At 47.7% G+C, this 19759-nt stretch overlaps 9 protein-coding genes across 9 annotated transcripts; 4 read left to right on the top strand and 5 right to left on the bottom strand.

Moving 5' to 3' along the window:
- Window position 1: 1 nt before the first annotated feature.
- Window positions 2-712, bottom strand: EV420DRAFT_1515104 (uncharacterized protein). Its single transcript, XM_060471878.1, has 4 exons — window positions 625-712; window positions 376-574; window positions 220-324; window positions 2-170 (listed from the first exon to the last, which is right to left on the bottom strand). The coding sequence occupies exons 1-4, from the start codon at window positions 699-701 to the stop codon at window positions 156-158; spliced, it is 396 nt and encodes a 131-aa protein (XP_060336653.1). The 5' UTR covers window positions 702-712; the 3' UTR covers window positions 2-155.
- A 70-nt stretch (window positions 713-782) lies between these two features.
- On the top strand, window positions 783-2382 carry EV420DRAFT_1515103 (eukaryotic integral membrane protein-domain-containing protein). The gene is made up of 6 exons (XM_060471877.1): window positions 783-1104; window positions 1153-1322; window positions 1370-1487; window positions 1538-1749; window positions 1803-1943; window positions 1998-2382. The coding sequence occupies exons 1-6, from the start codon at window positions 889-891 to the stop codon at window positions 2227-2229; spliced, it is 1089 nt and encodes a 362-aa protein (XP_060336652.1). The 5' UTR covers window positions 783-888; the 3' UTR covers window positions 2230-2382.
- Window positions 2383-5621, top strand: EV420DRAFT_1515100 (Vps51/Vps67 domain-containing protein). Its single transcript, XM_060471876.1, has 11 exons — window positions 2383-2643; window positions 2705-2749; window positions 2805-2962; window positions 3010-3215; window positions 3268-3375; window positions 3430-4252; window positions 4311-4512; window positions 4563-4672; window positions 4731-4829; window positions 4883-4999; window positions 5062-5621. The coding sequence occupies exons 1-11, from the start codon at window positions 2420-2422 to the stop codon at window positions 5451-5453; spliced, it is 2484 nt and encodes an 827-aa protein (XP_060336651.1). The 5' UTR covers window positions 2383-2419; the 3' UTR covers window positions 5454-5621.
- A 134-nt stretch (window positions 5622-5755) lies between these two features.
- On the top strand, window positions 5756-7784 carry EV420DRAFT_968831 (uncharacterized protein). Its single transcript, XM_060484190.1, has 12 exons — window positions 5756-5981; window positions 6038-6221; window positions 6283-6372; window positions 6426-6459; window positions 6515-6580; window positions 6628-6681; window positions 6740-6810; window positions 6864-6925; window positions 6982-7114; window positions 7172-7233; window positions 7284-7321; window positions 7375-7784. The coding sequence occupies exons 1-12, from the start codon at window positions 5960-5962 to the stop codon at window positions 7531-7533; spliced, it is 975 nt and encodes a 324-aa protein (XP_060336650.1). The 5' UTR covers window positions 5756-5959; the 3' UTR covers window positions 7534-7784.
- Window positions 7398-8156, bottom strand: EV420DRAFT_968761 (uncharacterized protein). Its single transcript, XM_060484189.1, has 5 exons — window positions 8013-8156; window positions 7930-7963; window positions 7791-7878; window positions 7724-7738; window positions 7398-7674 (listed from the first exon to the last, which is right to left on the bottom strand). Exons 1-5 carry the CDS (start codon window positions 8073-8075, stop codon window positions 7662-7664), a joined length of 213 nt encoding a protein of 70 aa, XP_060336649.1. The 5' UTR covers window positions 8076-8156; the 3' UTR covers window positions 7398-7661.
- Window positions 8136-10554, top strand: EV420DRAFT_1760243 (pentatricopeptide repeat-containing protein; the record flags this gene model as incomplete). Its single annotated transcript, XM_060480614.1, has 3 exons — window positions 8136-8210; window positions 8272-8732; window positions 8791-10554. The coding sequence occupies exons 2-3, from the start codon at window positions 8292-8294 to the stop codon at window positions 10552-10554; spliced, it is 2205 nt and encodes a 734-aa protein (XP_060336648.1). The 5' UTR covers window positions 8136-8210; window positions 8272-8291.
- EV420DRAFT_1515084 (glycine dehydrogenase-like protein) lies at window positions 10533-14555 on the bottom strand. Its single transcript, XM_060471875.1, has 14 exons — window positions 13983-14555; window positions 13263-13926; window positions 12525-13213; window positions 12289-12468; window positions 12114-12233; window positions 12009-12056; window positions 11913-11958; window positions 11769-11859; window positions 11694-11723; window positions 11198-11641; window positions 11011-11142; window positions 10872-10957; window positions 10798-10820; window positions 10533-10741 (listed from the first exon to the last, which is right to left on the bottom strand). The coding sequence occupies exons 1-14, from the start codon at window positions 14379-14381 to the stop codon at window positions 10703-10705; spliced, it is 2991 nt and encodes a 996-aa protein (XP_060336647.1). The 5' UTR covers window positions 14382-14555; the 3' UTR covers window positions 10533-10702.
- On the bottom strand, window positions 14537-17506 carry EV420DRAFT_1515077 (uncharacterized protein). The gene is made up of 12 exons (XM_060471874.1): window positions 16970-17506; window positions 16870-16918; window positions 16707-16819; window positions 16452-16642; window positions 16262-16399; window positions 15919-16213; window positions 15748-15866; window positions 15624-15685; window positions 15465-15574; window positions 15339-15416; window positions 15017-15285; window positions 14537-14960 (listed from the first exon to the last, which is right to left on the bottom strand). Exons 1-12 carry the CDS (start codon window positions 17015-17017, stop codon window positions 14891-14893), a joined length of 1542 nt encoding a protein of 513 aa, XP_060336646.1. The 5' UTR covers window positions 17018-17506; the 3' UTR covers window positions 14537-14890.
- On the bottom strand, window positions 17507-19688 carry EV420DRAFT_1302364 (uncharacterized protein). The gene is made up of 3 exons (XM_060468415.1): window positions 19526-19688; window positions 18542-19475; window positions 17507-18492 (listed from the first exon to the last, which is right to left on the bottom strand). Exons 1-3 carry the CDS (start codon window positions 19647-19649, stop codon window positions 17586-17588), a joined length of 1965 nt encoding a protein of 654 aa, XP_060336645.1. The 5' UTR covers window positions 19650-19688; the 3' UTR covers window positions 17507-17585.
- Window positions 19689-19759: the final 71 nt, after the last annotated feature.

Below are 19759 nucleotides of genomic sequence, written 5' to 3'. Positions count from 1 at the left end.
TGCCCTTTTACCCTTTTTTATTATCCCTACTGCATTACTGACACAAAAGTTCCAAATATATTACAAAGTATACACTGCTGCATGGTATACGCAATAAATCGCCCCCAACCGCACGTAAAAATTGCAGGAGCGCGCAAACACAAGCCAAGGATATCTTATCCTGGCCCGACCTGCAATTGGGGTCAGATAGGCAATTCCAAAAAGATGGTGATTCCGTACTTTCGGAATGTCGTGGTGTTCACTAAGCGATTCCAAGTGGGAATTGAACTCGTTGACGCGATCCTTGTGCGTCTTATTCGCTAGCTTACTGACTCGTTTGGCCAGCTACAAGACAGCACTCTTAACAATATTCTCGCTCAAACAAAAGACACGTACCCGCTCCCTCTGCACCTTTTCAAATCGTCGTTCAGCATCTGTCTTGCGAGAACTGCTTCCGACCACTGCTGGAGAGTTACGGCCACTGCCTGAGGCAGAACCAGGATTGTCATCTTCCTGGACAAAACGTTCCCTAACGGATTCCCGTTCGCCAAGCCGGTCCAAGTCAGTCTTTTCAGGCTTGGACTTTTTCTTCTTTCTATGAGCGAGCCATTAGCTTCTGTTGGACAAGAAGGATATGTTACTTACTTTTTCACGACGCCACCATCTGTGACGCCGCCCTTGAGCTTGAGCGAGCCACCGGGGCGGGCGCTGTACTCCGACATCGAGTGTCAGTTCAAGTTGCAATGCACGGCCCACGGACACTTTTCTGTTCCCAAAAGGGATCCCACGTGGCTTCCGCGGCACTGCAGCTCTGCGTTGCTCTCATCCAAGCCTCGTCCCTCCATCGTCCTTGCTGACGCTCCATCATCTGAATCCATATAGGTGTGGAGAGTTGATTTACTGACCATCATGGCTGTTCTTTCGTCACCTCTCCTCTTCATTTCATCAATTCCTATCGTGACGCGGTCATTCACTGCGGCGACTGTCATATTCTCTCTGTTTTACGCCTGGCTGCGATGGAAGGATGTCGGTTCAACGCCATATTTGACTCTTGTTCCTGGGTCGAGTATCTTTTATCCATGGACATTCGTAACATCGGCTCTAGTTGAGACGAGCATCTATGAGGTATGGAGCTTCTTTCTGGTATGATGAATCGCTAAGAGTGTAACCTAGTTTGTGGTTACAATAATCTTCGTGCCTGCGTCCTTGAAATACCTCGAACGACTATGGGGAAGCATTGAGACACTCAAATTCATTGTGGCTTCTGTGGGAATCTCGAATATCATTGGTTTTGCGTTCAACTGGATAGAGTTCGTTGCCACGAAGAATGCGGACCTTTTTCTGTGCGTATAGTTATATACACTTCAGCGTCGAGCTCACATCGACGTAGGTATGGAATGGAATATCATGGCCAGATGTCGTTGCAAATTGCGCTCCTCGTTGCATTCACACAGTTGATACCCGAGCATCAGGTTCAGGTTATGGGTGTGCTTAAGACCCGTGTCAAGGTGGGGTATTGCCAGATTACTTGAGAACACTGTTAATGTGTTGTTTTCAGAACCTCCCCATGGCTTACCTGACGCTTTCAACTGTTATGACCATCATCGGATTCCAATGTCCCTGGATAATCATTCAGTTTGGCTGGTATGTCAGCTGGGTGTACCTCCGCTTCTACAAGAAGAATGCCAGCGATACTGTTGGTGGGACCGACACATACGGTGATAGAAGTGAAACATTCTCCTTAGTATCTTGGTTTCCACCATTCCTGCAGTACGATCCTCCCTTATCCCTCTTTGCCGGCTGCTCTTAATCTTTCATTACAGCTACCCACTCACTTTACTTGGAAACTTCGTCTTTTCTACGGCCAACCGTTTCCATCTTATACCTACAACCCATGGTGACTTGGAAGGCGGGTTGTATAGCCAAGTGCCTGGCAGTGCTAGAGCTGAAGCTGAGAGGAGACGGTACCCATGTTTTTTCCCGGTTGTAATTGTTTGACTAAACACGATATCTCACAGTGCCATGGCCCTGAAGGCTCTTGATCAAAGGCTAGCAAATACCTCCTCGCCAGTCGGCTCCACATCTGCGAATGGAGTAGCACTTCAGACTCCTCGCCCTCCTCCAGCCGCCGCTCTCTCCCGAGGGGATGGTGTTGCTATGCCCTCGCCCTCGTCAAAGGACCATTTAAATGGTAAAAAGAGTGTCGGGGAATCGGATATAGGTGATGCGGGTCAAACGGATAGTCGGTAGAGCTTTATATGGATTCTTCCTCTCTTCCTGTACATCTCAAAAACTTTGTTACGCCAGTCTACTTGTCTACGTCTCACCTATTTTATGTTATGTTCATGAACACATTGAAAAAATCGTTCTTCTAAGGCTCCAGATGTTACTTATTCAAGGGCTCAACTTACGTAAATCATATTCATTTCCAGTGGCCACCATGTTACGAAGGCCCTCTATCCCTTCTGCGAGTAGCTCGTCAACCTCAGTAGCTAACGGGCATACTCCTAATGCTATACCTCTTTCTATGAGCGGCGGGGGATCCTCCAGATCATCCAAGAAGCTCTCTCTATCCAAGCTACCTCCAGCAGACGAGTTGGATCCCGATGAACTGTTCACAAAATACACCATTTCCGAGGTGATATTCGTCCAGCAACAGCTGAGGTATCTATTACCAGTCAATTTTGTTTCTCGAACATGTGTTCATTTGGGATGAACTTGCTAGAGCTGATGCTGATGCTAAGCAGGAGGAACTGCGGTTAATGGTTGGGTACGTGCTTTTGTATCTATCAGTCGCGTCTTATGAGCTGTAATTGAAAGTACAGAGAACGGTATCGCGACCTTCTGCAGGCTTCCTCCTCCATCGTTTCGATAGCCCGCTCATCCAAGCGTGTGATTGAGGCCCTGGACGAGACGAAGAGTGCCATTCTGGCCCAGGAACAGCCCCAGCTTCCACGAAAAGCATCTATGAATGGAACGCAAGGTACCCCATACACAATTTGGATCTACACGTAACTCAGAAATCTTCAGACACCCACTTGTACACGTTGCAGTTACTTTCTGCACACATAAAACTGCTGCTAGACGCACCAGAACACCTGTGGAGACTTATCGAGAGGAAGAAATATTTCACTGCCGCATGGTTGTTACTTCTGTCGCGTGTTGTGCACCGTTCATTAATACAACATGACCAACAAGAGGAAGATACTTGGACTAGTCAAGGACTGGATGCACTGGTATGTTCTGCGTACCAAACCTATTTTCTATGCTCAAGTTCTATCTCTTCAGGACCAATTCCCTCTCATACAACGACAATGGGATGCGGTATCTCAGTTCCGTTCGCAGATTGTGCATAAAGCCACGATGTCCTTGCGAGAATACAACACATCCTCTTTCGTATGTATCCTCCTTGGTTCCATATCTCACTTTTCAAATCTGTGTTGTTTGTAGGATACATGCGCCACCCTGCTCACGTTACATTTGTTGGATTCGCGTCCGCTTACAGAGACACTGTCTGTTTTTTTGGAACAGCGGTCTAAATCACTCCATACGGCCATATCGTGGGGCCAAAGTAAACCCTCGGTCTCGCCCTCCTCGAATCGAGCGAACGGATACGCTCCCGAAAACACAGTTAACCCTAAACAGACTGTCAAGCAAATTAAAGATGCAGCTCAGGTAGCTTTAGACACTATTGCTTTGACCGTCAAAACTGCCAGAGATGTCTTTGAAGACAAAGACTCCGAGAAGTCCATGGTCGCAGCTGTAATGGAACATATACAATCTGACTCTTCCCTACCTCCTGCCCAAAAGGCGCTTCCCGCAGAACTTCAGTTGACGACACAGGCTTTGTTAATGACCTTACCATCATCCACCCATTTCATGCTCCTTCCACAGAATTTGAAGTCATATAAGCCTTACGTTGACCTCGATTCATCGTCATCGCGCGTTCCCCCTTCTCATCTTATTCAGAAAGTTGACGAGTGGTTCAAGAAGTCAACACACATTCTGCAGGGCGCTCTTGATCGTTGGTTTCTAGATGTTTCAGCTGTCAAGGATGTTTGGAGTCTACGGTCCACAGTTCGCAAATGGATATATTCGTCCTCAGGGTTGAAGGAGCAGGAGATGGAAGACATAAATCTCATTTTTGATGATGTATGTCGGAGACGAATTGCGGAAATTTGGAAAACCTCTTTGATCAGTACCCAAGCATCTTTCGGTACATCCCTTTCGACAGCAGTGCTATCATTTGGTGAAAATGTGGATGTGCGGATAGGTACGCAAGGATCCATGTTCTCAACCCATGATCTTAACCTTTCTTTTACACACGGCAGACAATTCGTTCCAAACGCCACCTTTGCCCACAGCTTCTTCTTTGGGACCTATGGATGCTTCATTCCAGAAATATAAAAGCGCACTGCGGAAGCAACTTTTGGGCAGAACAACACTGTTGGATGACCTGCTCCGAACTCTTGAAAACTGTGCGCGGTCTATCCAGCATGACCTATCTCGAGTGTTGACTGGGGATAATTCGAAGTCGGTTCTTTTGTCTAGTTCATGCGTTCCAGTCTTGACCACTTGGCTAGTGTTCTGGTTACTCGCCTTCGTAACGACTATCAACTACAAGCTGCTATCCTGTGTTCTGGAGTAGTTGACGCTCTTAACAGCGCATCAGAAAGCATCGATGATAGATCAAGTTAGTCTCCGTCCTTAAATTGCCGTACAACTCAAAGTTAAGCTTCTTCGGGGTTCAGATATTACCGGACTTGTATTTGTCGGTCAGCTTGCAGACGAGCTCGCCACTTACTCGAGCTTTGTCACAGACGTATCTGCTGATGTCAGTGTGGAGAAAGGTTGGCTCTATCATTTCCAGGGTTCTTTGTCTCAGCATCATGCGGTCTTTCAGATTTTCGTGAAAAAGCGAAGTTGTGCCGCGACGACATCGTTGACCGTTGGCGCTCGTATACTATTTCGAACATACTATCCACCCATCGCCACCGGGCGCTCCTTCCCGTACTCCCCTGTATGGCCGTTTTTTCCTATTTTTCCCCCCCGAAGTACGAAGCTTATGACAGTGGATTCTAGCCTCTTCCGTGTCAACTGTTCCGTCCCCAGATCTGATGGGCGCTTTGCTTTCATTGACACATGCAATGCAAGATTTGGGAATCTCCCGTGACCTAAGGCGTCAAGGCAATCTTGTAGACCGGACCCTTCAAACATTCATTGAGCAGTTCCTCCGCAATCGTTTTGACGCCAACAGCATCCAAACATTGTATGATATCTCATTTCTGCAGAAATTGATCGATGTGAGGACTGGAAGCGACTGGACAGATGTTCGCCAAGTCCTAGATGAGAAAGCTGTTCACATCCGCGAGAAGGTGACGGCTCATCTCCCTACCTCGTCTTGTTCCGTGGCTCAATTTACTGTAGATTCAAACGTTACCGGATCAAGAAAAGATCAAACGCACTGTCTCTGATTATGTTGCTCAGACTCAGGTGCTATTTGGCATTCTTCTGGGAAACGGTCCATCACCATTGTCGCACAGCAACGACAAGCTCGCAACACTCCTTCCGTTTGGATCACCGCTTTTAGATCAGCCCTTCCAGCCTGCAATAGATGTGGCAAAACCGTCATCTCGCTTTGGCTTACTATTAGTAGGATGATTAGGTAGTCTTGTTGTCATGTCGTAGCGGGAAGCTTGAAGCACGAGTTGCAAAGAATGTCTTTGATTTAAGTGCTATCATTACCTTGGGGAACTACCCGTGTAAGATGTATCAAGATGTTGATCAGGCCCCAGATTCTTCATCTTACGTAGTGACGTGAACAGTTTCCTGCGTATGCCGCGTGTTCATTTACCATCTACAAATGATACAAGGCATCGCATTTATCTAACAGATGGCTGGTGTTATTTTCCTGCTACCGAGCCTACTGATGACTGCACCTCCCGCTGTAGAGAGTGTTCTCAGCCCTCAAGTGAAGTAGATGACTTCAGTGGAGTCTCCAGGTGGGCCTATCCTTGTTTCACCAGCTCGGCGGTCCTTATTGACGTGGTTAATGCAGAGAATAGCAGCGTCAGCGACGCAAGCTTGAGGCAGGTTTTCATCGCCCTTCATATAGCGGGAGGTCAAATTGGACTCCCTATTCTCATTCTCACTTGGGCTGTCTTCAAAAGCGTCGTCCGCCATCCTACACTAGTCAATCTCTGGATTACATTTGTCATATACTCTGTATCATATTGCATACTGTGAGCTACCCTCTGGATCCTGGTCTCTTCCCTCCAGCGCCATCTCACATGTACCGCACAGATTATACAGCGGCCAAGTTGAATCAATCATCGCTTTATCAAGCAATGTGTGTCTGGTCCAAGCAGCTATGATACATGGAGCGCCGTCTATGTGAGTTGGTCATTTTCAACGCACATTGAATGCGTAATAACGGGTGTCGGCAGGTCGGCCATAGCAGGACTTGTAGTTGTTTTCCAGGCACATAGCTTCCTTAGCCGCACGTCGTCCTGACTGTTGATGGTGTTTTCCTTAGATCTGGCAAACATTCCAAGAACCCTCCTCGAGTAACACGACCAACCGACCACATAGCGTTAAGATCGTGAGCGTTCATATTCTTTACTCAGAGCACCTCCTGATCTGCATTAGTTTCTGGTGCTACCTTATCTCGTGTTCCTCGTTTTTGCATTGATGGCTGGCATCGTGAGTTTATTTTTCCCCTGGTAACCGCAGACACTGACAACAAGTATGGCTGATGAAGCTCGGAAAACTTTACCCCGAGCACATCTACACTCCCAATGGTCTTTATTGTTCACTCAGTAATGTGGGCCTGTACGTTCTATGCCTTTATCCGTAAAGATCAAAATCTCAGTGTGATCAAGCAGTAGTCGCTACGTCGTTCCGACCTTCTGTGTCACAGTGTTGGCAGTGCTGGTCGTGCTTGAAGGTGGGCGTTAAAGAATCGGACAGATATATCATTGACTAATTCATCATGTAACAAAGTGACATTGGTCGTGAGATACTATAAGATGTGGACGCTTATATCAAGAACATTTCCATTAGCATCACGGAGAACATCGCCATCCCTCTTGTTACGGGTGCTTCTATTCAACGTATATTCTGTTGTCATATTCAGGTCAGTACGTGCCACTTGACACCGATCCTAATGGTTGACCAGCAAACTCGCCAACAGTGTAGCAGTGCTCTTCTTGTCTGATTTTAGCAATCACTGGCCATACATGATGGAGGCATCCAGTAAGCAGCACGCCTCACTTTCTATCTTCAAGTTCTAATGTCCTCTTCAGTTCCCCTTACAGCCGTAGTGGTTTTTGGATCTCAAGCTGTATGTCTCTGCATCCATTTGAGATTTCGATACCGTTCTAATGGTCTCCATAGGACTTGTTCCGAGCTTGGTGTTTCTGGAGACCACAACCGCCAGTGAACACTTCTTCCCAAAATCTTTTGAGCTATGGATCTAGTAATCTTCGCCTTACACAGACTCACAGTCCTACTTGTACTTCTTCTGAACCAGTGTTGCCGCTAGAAAGCGTATAATCTTATGCTGGTATATGAAATCTGAGACGCAAGGAGGATGTTCGATATCATCAAGTATCCCGACCACACAATCCGTCCTTCATTCGAAAGTCTGATACAGATGAAGAAACCGTGATAGAGTCCGAGAATTAAGCACCTCCGCTGCAAAATAGCGGTCAGTGCATATAAGAGAAGGATGCAGTGAACATACACAAGGATATTGTTGCTAAAAAGGTTTGTAAATAGGGAGAACGGGCCAACGAGGAAAGGCAACGCACATTGGGATATGAATGAGCTTGACAAAGTACCCGATAAATCCCATGACGGCAAAGCCAACGGCAACAGCACGACAAATTTGAACGAATTCTACGCAAGAGGAGTTGAGGAGAGGTCAGGACTTCATATTGACTAACGGACCTTTCGACGAAGGTTTTGTGCAACGTGTAAGGAACTATTCCAGGATGAACAGAAGAAAATCACATATGTGGTAGGAAACGCACCTGGTTCCCGTCACGAGCAAATTGCTGAGGTATTTCGATGAATTCTCGTAGTTTTTCAGACATGACGGTGGTAGTGGTAAGAGGCAGTGAAACGAGCGATCAGAAGATGATGTGGAGGAAGGAGGTGCATTTTCTCACGCATTCCCTTTTGGTGTCAACTCTGCGGACTCGAATTGTCGACCTCAGTCAGTGTTCACGGTGCGATATCACTTTTGTTGAATCCTTTGAGCGGTACGGTGACCATGACACCTTTATTTAGGCTGTCGATATCCCGCATGAATGTCCCTGCGCACCTCTTTGCTTCGAGCTGGAGGCGTGGTCCGGGTTCACGCTCCGAGACAACAGCGGATTGGACGGAGATTCGCCCATAGTGACGCCGCCGATTCTACGTACAAGCAGGTACACGATGATTTTGCGAAGGACCAGATTGAAGGGTTTGCCAGGTCATTGAAGAAATCGCGAAACAAACGCGACGATATTCTCGCCTACTATCCCAGCGTAGCGTCCCAGGTGCGATGGTCGTTGTCTAATAATCCTAAACCTATCATTACAAAGGCGCCTGTGACATACGTTGAACATCTTCATATCATGGTCGAAACTCTTGCAGTGTCGGGACAGGGATCTGACCTGAAGTGTATCGAACAAATTCTGAAGGACCTGCCCATCGTTTTCCTCCTGGATCCATCCCCCGAAATCCATACCACCATTATACGCGGTCTTGTAAAAAATGGAAACATGTCCAGCGCGCTTCTGTGGCTGAAAAACCATGCCATCCAAGCCTGGCCAGCTGCAACCCACGGTCGATCAATATCATCTACTTCTAGAGTCGTGTGTAACATCGGCTTCACCTCAAGTCTCCCTCAAATTCATGAAGTCTGTGCTCAAAGCCATGCGTGACACTGGCTGCCAGCCAACCCATGACACCTATGCGATTCTCATACGGTACCTCTGGTCGAAACCTAATCTGGTGCTCCCTCCCACGATTTTCGAGACGTTGATTCAGGAGATGAGCGAAGATTATCTGCCTCTGAGTCAGCGGATCGCAGACCTTCTCTACGAGGCATACGCGGATCGGGGGTTGATGAAACTTGCCGACCAGATTTTGCAGACCTATAGAAAGTCTGTTCCAACGACTTTAATCACCCCCGACCAAATCAGGGATGCAAGGTGGTTGGATAGTCTGTCGAAGGAGTCATACCGAACAGGTGTAAACGGTGCTCTGGCATTGTTCAGAGACCTGCAGAAAGAAGGAGCGGTGGGAACCGCAGATGTTCTAAAAGCTCTCTTGCGAGGATCCACCACCACCGAGGATCTCATGAAAGCCCAGGAAGTCACCGGAATCCAAGCGACCGCCGACCACTGGTCTATGCTCACGTCGAAAAGCGCTCGACGAGGTAGATTATCCCACGCGTTGTCCATTTACAAGGACAGCAGAGAAGCTGGGATTGCTCCCACCTTAGCTGTTTTGGGTCCGTTGATCAGAGCGTTTTGTTTGGTCGGTACGGAAGATTCATTGGATGAAGCTTTTTCGCTATACCAAGACCTCACTGCTGCGAACAAGCCTGGCAGTTCCGCCACTCAAAATATAGGACCTGATATCGCCATCTATCAATCCATGTTGAGTGGTCTTTCCCTATTTCCCAATTCCACGAAAGCCCTCGATATTGCCAACATTCTCCTGGCAGACATGAGCGCCAGGGACATATCTCTCAATGGCATGGGCCAAGATATCATTTCAATTCGCATACGGAATGCCTCCGATGAAGCAGAGGCATACGAAATCTATGAAGATCTGAAGCACACAGTACAGGGCCTCGGTTTTGTCAAAGTTATGGATGCATTTTGCGCTCTGTCTCATCGCAGCGGATTACATATCCCGTCCCTCGAAAAAGTTTTTACAATTGTTGGCGATATGAAACGTTCTGGACAGGGCATAAATCCATCCGTCTACACCATGTTGTTGGGTCATTTCAACGAAATCGCTCTCCGAATGGAGGAACAAAGCCCCTCCCCCGAGTTTGTTGACAGATATTGCGACACTGTCCGCCGTATACATGACCTTCTCGTTCTCGAATCATTCTCCCCGGAGGCTCCGTTATGGAACTTGCTCATGGACACGTACCGGCGTGTTCAGCGGCATCATGACGTATACCGTGTTTGGGAGCAGATTTTTCTCTCAGGAAAGTATGATCACGAGAGCGTCAATATCGTACTGGGCTCGTGCGGTCTGTCTCATGACCTGCCTGCAGCGAGAAACGTTTACATGCGGTTAAATGAAGGGGAATATGCTTTCACCAAGAAGAACTGGGATTCGTGGGTCGAATGTCTCTGCCGCTCAAACCAGATCAATGAAGCAGTGAAGACCGTGTGTGTAGAGATGGGGTGGAAAAACGTGCAACCTGACGAGGCGACAGTTCGGGTGCTGCTGGATTACACAGAGAAGAGTGGTTTAGCAAAAGAGGTAATGGTGCGCATAGAACGTCATTTGCCTCAAGTTTGGGCGAACCTTCCTATGGACCTAAAAGAAGCAGGTTCGAAATGACATATTATTATGGATATACTGCAAAATGTACGGCGGCACCGTTAATAATGTACCAATGTCTATGAGAGGTTCGGTTGACCAACACTCTAGGCTCAGTGAGCCATCTAGGAGAACAGAAAGCCCAAGCAGAAAACATTTGACAAAACTATCATGACGAAGCAACCTCCTCTACAGATGGACAGTCGCACTAGAAATTTTTCAGCTTAGCACATGCTTCATGTTCGGAAGAATTGGGTTACTCACAATAAGGTTAAGGTCGCCATAGGCTGTTATGTATGGGTGAGCGTTGAGCATAACGTTTGTAATGGTCGACTCACCATCATCAATGCGGGACACTGTCGGCCAGAACTTCTTCTCTACAAGCCAGGGAAGGGGGTACACTGCTGTTCGGCGAGAGTAAGGCCTGACAAGCATCATGGTCAAAGAATGGTTCTTGGAAACAGTGAGATAGCTGACCTGCTCCACTCTTCCTCAGCAAGCACGGAAACAGGATGGGGCGCGTTCTTGAGAACATTATTATCTCGGGGCTGTTTTCCAGTTATAACATCCTCCGTTTCCCGACGTATCTGTATCATAGCATCGCAGAACCTGAGATAATTATATTCAGAAAACAATTAGAGAGCTCCACGTTGATGTGACATGCCTATCTATTTCCTCTAAAGGCTCTGATTCGGTGGGCTCGATTAACATGCATGTAGACGTGGGCCAAGAGCAAGTGGGAGGGTGGAAGCCATAATCTTGCAAGCGTTTGGCGAAATCGGTAACTTTAAGTCCAGCGGACTTGTCGAACTCCGCGAGATCAATCAAGAGCTCGTGAGCGACACGGCCATGTTTGTTCGTGTACCGAACATTGTAGTGCTCCGATAAGCGACTGGCCATGTAGTTGGCATTGAGTAGGGCGATTTTGGAGGAATCGGCGAGTCCTCGACCACCGAGCATTTTGATGTACGCCCAGGATATGAGGTGAATAGAGGCGCTGCCGAAAGGTGCAGCCGAGACTGCTTCGATAGCTTTCGAACCGGCTACCTGAGGTAGCGACCTATGAGAAGGAAGGAATGGTGCCAAGTGTTCGGCGACGCAGATCGGTCTAAACGGAGCATAGTCAGTTTCGCCGATTATATTATAAGAGAGGGCCATACCCAACTCCAGGACCTCCTCCGCCATGTGGACTACAAAATCAGCCAATGCAAATGCTTCTCAAAGCACCGACTCACATCGCAAATGTCTTATGAAGGTTCATGTGGCATACATCTCCTCCACAGGTAGCCGGGTTGGTCAGACCAATTTGAGCATTAAGATTAGCACCTAAAACCGCATCTGAGCCATGACATTCTTAGTCGTAATCTAAACAAACGTACCATCAAGATATACTTGGCCACCATTGTCGTGGATGATCTTGCAAGCCTGGTCCGTTGTTAGTTGGGACAAAGCTATTATTGGCTTAGGATACACACATCCTGGACACCGTCTTCGAAAACTCCGAACGTTGAAGGATATGTGATCTTTGATAAATGTGTTAGAGACCAATTTCGTTAACGACCCTGATCATCACATCGTACCATAAACGCAGCAAGGTTGTCTTTATGCTTTTCAGCCTTCGCTGTGAGGTCTTCCAGGTCCAAGCTACCATCTGATAAGGCTTTGATCGGGACGACTTTGAGCCCTGCCATGACTGCAGACTGTGATTTTGGCATGAGACGAATTCAATTGCAGTTAATATTATCAGATACTTGCCGCTGGGTTCGTTCCATGGGCGCTCAGAGGAATCAGACAAATGTCACGGTGTCCTTCTCCTCGAGATTCATGGTAAGCCCTGATCACACAAAGCCCCGCATACTCTCCAGCTGCACCAGAGTTTGGCTGCAAGGAGGCGGCGTGAAAGCCTGTTATCTTGCACAAGTCTTCTTCGAGTTCCTAATTTGAGAATAAGTCCCTCCATCACAGGCACATGCAGGCAAGATAATACTGACCTTGATGATACTCAGATATCCCTTTATCTGGTCATGAGGCACAAAGGGATGCACAGCACTGAACTCTGGCCATGTCAGAGGAATCATGCTACTAGTGCTATTGAGCTTCATCGTACAGCTGCCGAGTGGGATCATGGAATGGACGAGGCCAAGATCCTTGGAAGCTAGATGGTTCATGTAACGAAGCATCTCAGTCTCAGAATGATGCTTGTTGAAAACCGGATGGCGCAGATATTCAGAAGTACGTCGCAGACATTCGGGAATAAGTGATCCTTCTGACGGTAAAATCAGCTGGCCTGATGACTTCACTGCCGACGCAAATATTGCTACAAGAGCCTCCAAGTCCGCTTGTGTAACGCTTTCGTCGAATGTAACGCCAACGTGCTGATCATCAATACGACGAAGGTTGACTCTCGCCTTTTTCGCGATGTCATGCACCGGTTCGGCACCACCGGCAACCGATACGTCCAAAGTGATCGTGTCGAAAAAAGCAGGGTTTAATAGCTTGTATCCGAGATTTTCCACCGACGACTTGAATACTTGAGCGGTAACATGGACTTTGTTTGCGATACGTTGTAGACCGACTGGACCGTGATAGACGGCATACATTGCTGCCATGTTAGCCAGCAAAGCTTGACTCGTACAGACATTACTTGTCGCCCGTTCGCGTCGAATATGCTGTTCACGAGCTATGAAAATCAAAACATGATGGAATGAACATGAGCGAAAGCGACTTACTCTGCAATGCCAACCTGTAAGCAGATGCACCTGAGGCGTCTCGACTACGGCCAATCAAACGGCCAGGCATCTTCCGTTTCAGCTTGTCTGTTACAGCAAAGAACGCGGCATGAGGACCTCCATATCCTGCAGGGACACCGAATCGTGCCGAGTTTCCAAAAACAATATCAGCCCCCCATTCACCTGGTGGCTTCAACATGGTTAATGCCAACAGATCGGTGGCACAGACAACGAGGGCGCTAGACGAATGTGCGTTAACTGCAAGTTCTCCGAAGTCTTTAATGTTCCCATCTACGTCGGGATACTGAACTAGGACACCACACAGATCCGATTGCAAGCTTTGATCCTTGATGGCCACACTCGCGTCCTCAACAATGACTTTGATACCGAAGCCTTTGGCACGCGTCCTCAGCACCGAGATGGTTTGAGGTAAAACGCCAGAGTCGACCAGGAACGTGCGTTTCTTGTGTCCAGACGAGACGAACGTCATAACCATGCCCTCCGCTGCTGCCGTCGCCTCATCAAGAAGCGAGGCGTTGGCGATATCCATCGAAGTAAGTGACATTATCATCGTCTGGTAATTGATCAGAGACTCTAGACGTCCCTGGGCAATCTCGGGTTGATACGGTGTATAGGGAGTATACCACTGAGGATTTTCCATCACCTGTATGCGCCGCATGTCAGTTCTAAAGCCATATAAAGTCACTAGAGCCATCGTACATTGCGCAGAATGACCGGAGGAACAACGGCAGAGTGATACCCCATCCCTATATAACTCTTGAATGCAACGTTCTGCCCTCCTAACGCCTTGGCTCGTGCATGCAATTCTGATTCGCTGAACGAGGGAATGGTCTCATTACTGATATCAGCGGTCGAAACACGAATTTTACGAGGGACGGTATCGGCTATGAACGCGTCCATGGAATCATAGCCCACTTGAGAAAGCATCTGGGAGACTTCATGGTCATTAGGACCGATGTGTCTCTCCTGGAAGGTATCCAACGGAGCAAGAGGAGAGAATTGTCTGGCAGTCGCAAGGGTACGAACCCCGTGTACTGAGCGGCAGGCGAGTGTCTGGGAAAGCCGATGGAACCCAAAGGCATAGCGAGTGAACGCCATGGTCCTTGAAGATAGGGACCAAGACGCGACGGAAGAAAAAGATAGCAAAGCAAAAAAGAAGCAGAGGTATGTAATTAAAGCAGATTCACCGAGCCATTCACCGAGTCAACAGGCTTATCGACAGCTCCAGATAAGGGCTTAGACAGTATTCAGCATGTGAAACCACGCGAAGGGTCACCCTGACGGTGAGGGCAACAACATTAAACGTTTGCAAGATATCGGACATGATAAACCTACAAGTCTATGTGAGCGGCCCACCCGGTGTAATCTCTAACTTCGTCCTCTAAATAAAATTTTTTTCTTCAGGCTTCCCAAATCGAGATGGATTCTATACATATATGGCAGTCGGAGTGGCTGTGATGTTTCCGAGTCGCTTACGAGAACCCATAACCGGGGATTCCCTTGCTCGGGACTCCGTCGCCTTCTAGTCCACTTGCCGGAATATCACGGTTTGATCGCAGGGTGGTGCAGGTGGAAATTAAGTATATTGGGTCTTCATTAGGAAGGCACTATGGCATGAGCGCCATACCATCCATGCAGGCATATCGCGAAAATGGTAGAACATTTTCTGATCGTTGACTGAGTATAAGGGTAAGCGAAGACTGTCACTGGACAGAGACAAGGCATACACTGACGGAGGTTCGGGTTCACGGGTGTCGGTTAGTCCATACACACTATTGGCCTCAATTTCTCGTGAAACAGCACGCAGTGCGTCTTTGGCTGTTCGTGCCTGAGATTGAGTGACCTTTTGTTCATAAAATTGTGTAATAGTGACGATTTTCATCAACAAATCGGTGGGTTGTTGGACTAGTGAATGCCGCTGAGCTTTGGATTCGGGACCAGCAAGCCGTTTCAGTAATGTAGCTTGACTTTGCAGATCAGAGGCTGCGCGAACGAGTTTGTACTAATCACCCGGGATTAGTTTGCGACCTATTGAAAAGCTACGAGGTAACGTACGACAAAATCATGTACTGCTTGAGGCGTAGGCAAAAAGGTCTCGCACTTGGATAGACAAAGGCTGAGAAGAAAGACGGTCTACAAAGAGCATGAAGGAACGCCATAGAACTCAATTCTGTATCGCACCTCTCGTATCAGTTGTTCCACGCCACCTGTGGTAACTAAATTGTCCACTTTTGTAGCCAGAAAATGTAAGAGCCCCAATATAGCAGACCAAAATTCTGCCCATTCGTATTCTGCCACTCTTTGAGGACAACATCATGAAGAAAACACTGGAATACTTGCCTAGACGTATACGGACTTTCTGCAGGTAGAATACGACTCTATGGCAGATCCAGATACACCGCCTGAATATTATGTTCAAAGATGAGCCTAAAACGAGTAGGTGGAGGTAGAAAAGGTACCATACGTATATAGGCGTACTTCTAATCGCATGTGAAGATTGTGCCGTAGCCACAGAACACAGCAGTCAAGTACAGCACACAACAGTGGACGTCCGGAACGTGGTACAGGTAGCAGGGGTAGCCTCTGGAAAGTGTGAATAATAAGAAACGAACAAAAAGCACAATCGTGAACTGACCTGCCGACACAAGCGTATTGGCTTATTATTTGGCTTCGAGAGCACCACCAGAACGGCGTCTGTTTCTACGAGCGCCAGAAGACAGTTGATACACAAATTTGCATAGGCTACGGAGCGCGGCTGTGAGGTTGATGTAGCATGAGTCAACAGATAAGATGACAGAGTTAGCAAAGTTAATGGTGGAGAGGGCCTTAGGCGGTCAGGCTCGTTCGAACTTAGAAACACCGAGGAGAACAGCGCGTTCCCTCGAAGGAATTCGTACAACAGCAATAGGATAACTGTATTTTCGATTGGCCTGTTGTATAATTTCAGATTGACGACAAAGAGAGAAATTCGTACGTACTGGTTCTTGAATAATTCACGAGGGGGGTCAACTGGTGTGGACGCCAGGGCACGGTCAGGTCGTAACGATGATATGAGAGAGCCAAAGGCTGATGCTAGAGCTGGAGAAACATCATCATCAGAGATTTCTTGATACCGTCTAGACATTCTTCAGTTCCAGAACCCGATGGCTTGGGATGCAAGGTGCATACTTTACCGAAGCAACCAGAGCGGAGTCTGTTGCCCAACAGATCCTCTTCATTAAGTCTACGTCCTTTGTCTCTTTGATTTGCGACAGGTACGGATTGAGGCTAGCAGCATCGGACTTGTGAAAATCTGCTAAAAGAGCCAAGAACAGGAGTGCTTCAAAGGTGAATTGTTCGGTATCTAATCCTTTGATAAACTGCCAATAATAGCAAACAGAGTCAGTAAAGACCATCAGTCAACTTAGAAACGGGAGCACGAACAGCAACAATAGACGGAAACAGGTTGCGACGAAGAAAGTAGGCGCCTGGACTAAGCTGAGAAATACCACACATGAAAGTTAGACCCAATTGAAGAATCTGGTGACGAATTGTGACTTGTGTTTTCAGCCATTGACACCACGACAAAATACCCTGGGAGACTCACCAGAACGATTGGCATTCGCTAAAGCATCATCAATGATTGCTACCAGATTCTAATCAAGTGTTGGTTACTAAAAATTAGAAGCAGAGAACTCAGTGCACACCATGAAAAAGGCGTCGCTATTCCCAACTCCCCCTGCAAACACTTCCATAACTTCCCAACCACTGAATCCCTTGGCCAATAAGCCTTTCGTGAAGATACAGAGCGTCTCTAAGGCATGACTAGTCTTGAGGTTGTCCGAGTGTGCACTGCTCTGAACATGATGCAAATAGAATGAGAAAATATCATTAAGCGACCTCTACTGGATGCAAACAAGTGTCAGTCACAAGGTCAGAGAGAGCCGATGATGGACCAACTGCACAACCTTCAAGGGCCCCAAACACACTTCCTTCGGTATTTCACGCAGCTGCGCCTCGAGATAATCACGGTTTACGTCGAGTACTAAGAGACTTGATATAAATTGATGAGTGTCCTCGTTGGGGCTGATAACTGCAGTAGGTATGCCCTGAAGAAGCCGAGAGAAGACTGATACGAATTTCGACTGAGCGATTGAACTATTTCGTTGACGGGAGTTCATAACGAGAGCTGCAACACCGTAACTTTTCCTACGAGTCCACGAGAGCAATGGCGATGGCAGTGTACAACGAGTATTTGATTAAGTTTGCAATAAGTCATGTAATCAACTACGCGTACATCCGCCTAATCCCCGGCGTCCGAAATCATTGTGCGCCAGGTTCTGTATCTACGGTTGCCATCTCTGTTATCCATCCCATAAGGTTCTCATCTCGTATCCGCACGCCCTCCATCAACTGTCGAACATTGATGAAAACTCTCCTGCCCCGCCGTTCGCCCTCTTTTTCGCGGTCTTTTGAAGCTCTGTTGGCGATAATCACATCTTCAATGTCTTCCACGACTTCTTCAACGATTCCCGGGAAACCGAAATGCTCCTCGTCTATACGAGGGGCTTCGTCAGCTGACGCAAATGACGTTCTGAAGAGGATGCGAATGCACAATAAAGCCGAAAGAGAACTAGAAGGAGGGTCCACAAGTGGTCTCCGATAGTTGATCGTGGTACTACGAGGTGGAGGGGGCGTTCGCAGGATTGGGTTGCCCGTTGGGTAAGTGGGAGATGTGTTTCCTGCAGACAAGGTTATAGTATCACTCTGGGATGGATGCCGCTCAGGAGTATATTTTCGTGAAAGGTGAGTTAGGACGTGGGACCGAAGAGAGGCTTTGGGAACTGGAGGATTGGGACATGAAGACCACAAGCACGGATACTCGGGACCCTCTGCACCCTTTAAATGATCAAGGAGGTGCTCATAAAGGTCGTTCAAGGAGCCAAAAGGTGGTGTTGCGCATTGCCCGCGATCCCACTGGCATTTTAACTTTTCCGCAAGTAAGGTGTCTTTGCGCCTGTCAACGCCTCGGACAATGAACCTTTGAACTGGATCTTGCAGAACCATAGCCTGCGCTTCTGGAAAGACGAGATTCACATTTTTGATGACGTCAGAGGCCACAAGGAGTGGATACTTGTCTTGATGAGGAGCAAAAACGTCTTTATACAGGTTCCAAAAATCGACTTGTGTTAATTCTCCATCGGGTTTCCCGACGAACATCGTCTTCATCCTGTCAGTAATATTAGAGCTGGAAGACTCAGATGAGATGGCGCACGAACCATTCATAACATCTCTCAGGCTCCGGGAGGGGGAGTAGTTGCTCAAGTTCCTCCTGTGAAAGGTCGTGATCTTGGGTAGTCACGGATGCCTGGGAAGGGACTGTTCGAACTGTTCCCGTGATGTCCATAGTAACAGTCTCTTCAACTTGTTCCTGAATGAGAAGGTTGATGAGGATGCGAAGAATGCTGGGCATGTCTGGGTGGAGCAAAAATGCCTTCGCCATAGCATAGTGTGATAAATGAGCGTAGAGATAATTTAGGCAGGCCTCCACCAGTGGCTTGTCCATGAAAAGAGGCAAGAATCTGAGCGAAGCCACTAAGGCTGGAGAATCGGGAGATAGAAGAGTAGCGGTGTGCGGATTCTCTATGAGCTGGCTCAACACCGTCAAAGCTGCAATTATGGATGGTCGATTGGATGAGGTCGACGCAATAACTCCAAGCGGAGATAGGACAGCCTTGGTTATAGAAACAACCGACGCTGGGGCGGTGTAATGAGCTGCGATTGAGTGAAGAAAATCGGTGGCGTGAAGGAGGAACTCTGTATTGTTATCAACCTGAGGATCCAGATTGTTCAACGAGTTGTATATGAGCGGTAGAGAATGGGTATGATGAACGAGTTCCTGGCAATCCTGCTCATGCAAAGCACAATTTCGGAGGACAAACAAAGATTCGATGGCATGCCTTCGCTTTGCCTCCATGTCGCGCGGAACGGCGAAGATGGTGCTGTTGCCGTTGAAAAGCTTGTGACCCTCTGAAACGTACCATTCCGGCCAGATGAACAGTCCATCAATTATGCCGGGGATCACTTTCAACTGAAATTGTTCATTATGACACAGGCGGCAAAGTCGATCCAGCGCCCAGCCTATTTCCCCTTCGATACCGGACTGAAGAGAGAGAGCCATTCGATTATTGGGTACCTGCTCCGTGTACCATCCTAACGCGACTGTTAACGGGACGTCCAGTCCAAGCGAAAGAGACGCATACGTTCGTAATCATCAGTGACAATGGGAGCACGCTGCATAGGGCTCTGAACAGTTGCATATGGTGGTCGATAAAAAGTAGAAGCGACTGGTGTAGATCGGCTTGTGCTTGCGTATGATGCCGACATCAGAAAATGAAAGAAGATTCACTTTTCAGAAGGCGAAAGGCGAAGGTCGGTAGATGCCGGACGTCACGCTTCGCGTTCGTCACAAAGACCACGTGACTTATTTTATTTTA

Source organism: Desarmillaria tabescens (genome assembly GCF_030435595.1).
Source record: "Desarmillaria tabescens strain CCBAS 213 chromosome Unknown EV420scaffold_5, whole genome shotgun sequence".
Taxonomy (NCBI): domain Eukaryota; kingdom Fungi; phylum Basidiomycota; class Agaricomycetes; order Agaricales; family Physalacriaceae; genus Desarmillaria; species Desarmillaria tabescens.
This window is presented reverse-complemented; position numbering and strand designations above follow the sequence as displayed.

Bases quoted from the DNA above. Each gene is read 5' to 3' on its own strand.
- EV420DRAFT_1515084 (XM_060471875.1), bottom strand. From the start codon at position 14,381: ATGGCGTTCACTCGCTATGCCTTTGGGTTCCATCGGCTTTCCCAGACA. The intron at 12,234-12,288 runs GCAAGTATCTGA...CCAAAATCACAG, and splicing joins CCCATGGAACGAACCCAGCG to TCTGCAGTCATGGCAGGGCT. The intron at 10,821-10,871 runs GTGAGTCGACCA...CATACATAACAG, and splicing joins AGTGTCCCGCATTGATGATG to CCTATGGCGACCTTAACCTT.
- EV420DRAFT_1515077 (XM_060471874.1), bottom strand. From the start codon at position 17,017: ATGGAAGTGTTTGCAGGGGGAGTTGGGAATAGCGACGCCTTTTTCATG. The intron at 15,575-15,623 runs GCAAGTATTCCA...AAAGAGTGGCAG, and splicing joins GAAAGTCCGTATACGTCTAG to AATACGAATGGGCAGAATTT. The intron at 15,286-15,338 runs GTACGTTACCTC...CCGGGTGATTAG, and splicing joins AAGCAGTACATGATTTTGTC to TACAAACTCGTTCGCGCAGC.
- EV420DRAFT_968761 (XM_060484189.1), bottom strand. From the start codon at position 8,075: ATGTCTGAAAAACTACGAGAATTCATCGAAATACCTCAGCAATTTGCT. The intron at 7,964-8,012 runs GTGCGTTTCCTA...ATCCTGGAATAG, and splicing joins TTGCTCGTGACGGGAACCAG to TTCCTTACACGTTGCACAAA. The intron at 7,879-7,929 runs GTCCGTTAGTCA...CCTCTTGCGTAG, and splicing joins CACAAAACCTTCGTCGAAAG to AATTCGTTCAAATTTGTCGT.
- EV420DRAFT_1515104 (XM_060471878.1), bottom strand. From the start codon at position 701: ATGTCGGAGTACAGCGCCCGCCCCGGTGGCTCGCTCAAGCTCAAGGGC. The intron at 575-624 runs GTAAGTAACATA...GCTCGCTCATAG, and splicing joins GATGGTGGCGTCGTGAAAAA to AAAGAAGAAAAAGTCCAAGC. The intron at 325-375 runs GTACGTGTCTTT...GCTGTCTTGTAG, and splicing joins AAAAGGTGCAGAGGGAGCGG to CTGGCCAAACGAGTCAGTAA.
- EV420DRAFT_1515100 (XM_060471876.1), top strand. From the start codon at position 2,420: ATGTTACGAAGGCCCTCTATCCCTTCTGCGAGTAGCTCGTCAACCTCA. The intron at 4,673-4,730 runs GTTAGTCTCCGT...TTCGGGGTTCAG, and splicing joins AAGCATCGATGATAGATCAA to ATATTACCGGACTTGTATTT. The intron at 5,000-5,061 runs GTATGGCCGTTT...AGTGGATTCTAG, and splicing joins GCTCCTTCCCGTACTCCCCT to CCTCTTCCGTGTCAACTGTT.
- EV420DRAFT_968831 (XM_060484190.1), top strand. From the start codon at position 5,960: ATGACTTCAGTGGAGTCTCCAG. The intron at 5,982-6,037 runs GTGGGCCTATCC...TGGTTAATGCAG, and splicing joins GACTTCAGTGGAGTCTCCAG to AGAATAGCAGCGTCAGCGAC. The intron at 6,222-6,282 runs GTGAGCTACCCT...TGTACCGCACAG, and splicing joins TCTGTATCATATTGCATACT to ATTATACAGCGGCCAAGTTG.
- EV420DRAFT_1302364 (XM_060468415.1), bottom strand. From the start codon at position 19,649: ATGTCGGCATCATACGCAAGCACAAGCCGATCTACACCAGTCGCTTCT. The intron at 19,476-19,525 runs GTATGCGTCTCT...CAGTCGCGTTAG, and splicing joins TGTCACTGATGATTACGAAC to GATGGTACACGGAGCAGGTA. The intron at 18,493-18,541 runs GTTCGTGCGCCA...TATTACTGACAG, and splicing joins CCTGAGAGATGTTATGAATG to GATGAAGACGATGTTCGTCG.
- EV420DRAFT_1515103 (XM_060471877.1), top strand. From the start codon at position 889: ATGGCTGTTCTTTCGTCACCTCTCCTCTTCATTTCATCAATTCCTATC. The intron at 1,488-1,537 runs GTGGGGTATTGC...TGTTGTTTTCAG, and splicing joins TGCTTAAGACCCGTGTCAAG to AACCTCCCCATGGCTTACCT. The intron at 1,944-1,997 runs GTACCCATGTTT...GATATCTCACAG, and splicing joins GCTGAAGCTGAGAGGAGACG to TGCCATGGCCCTGAAGGCTC.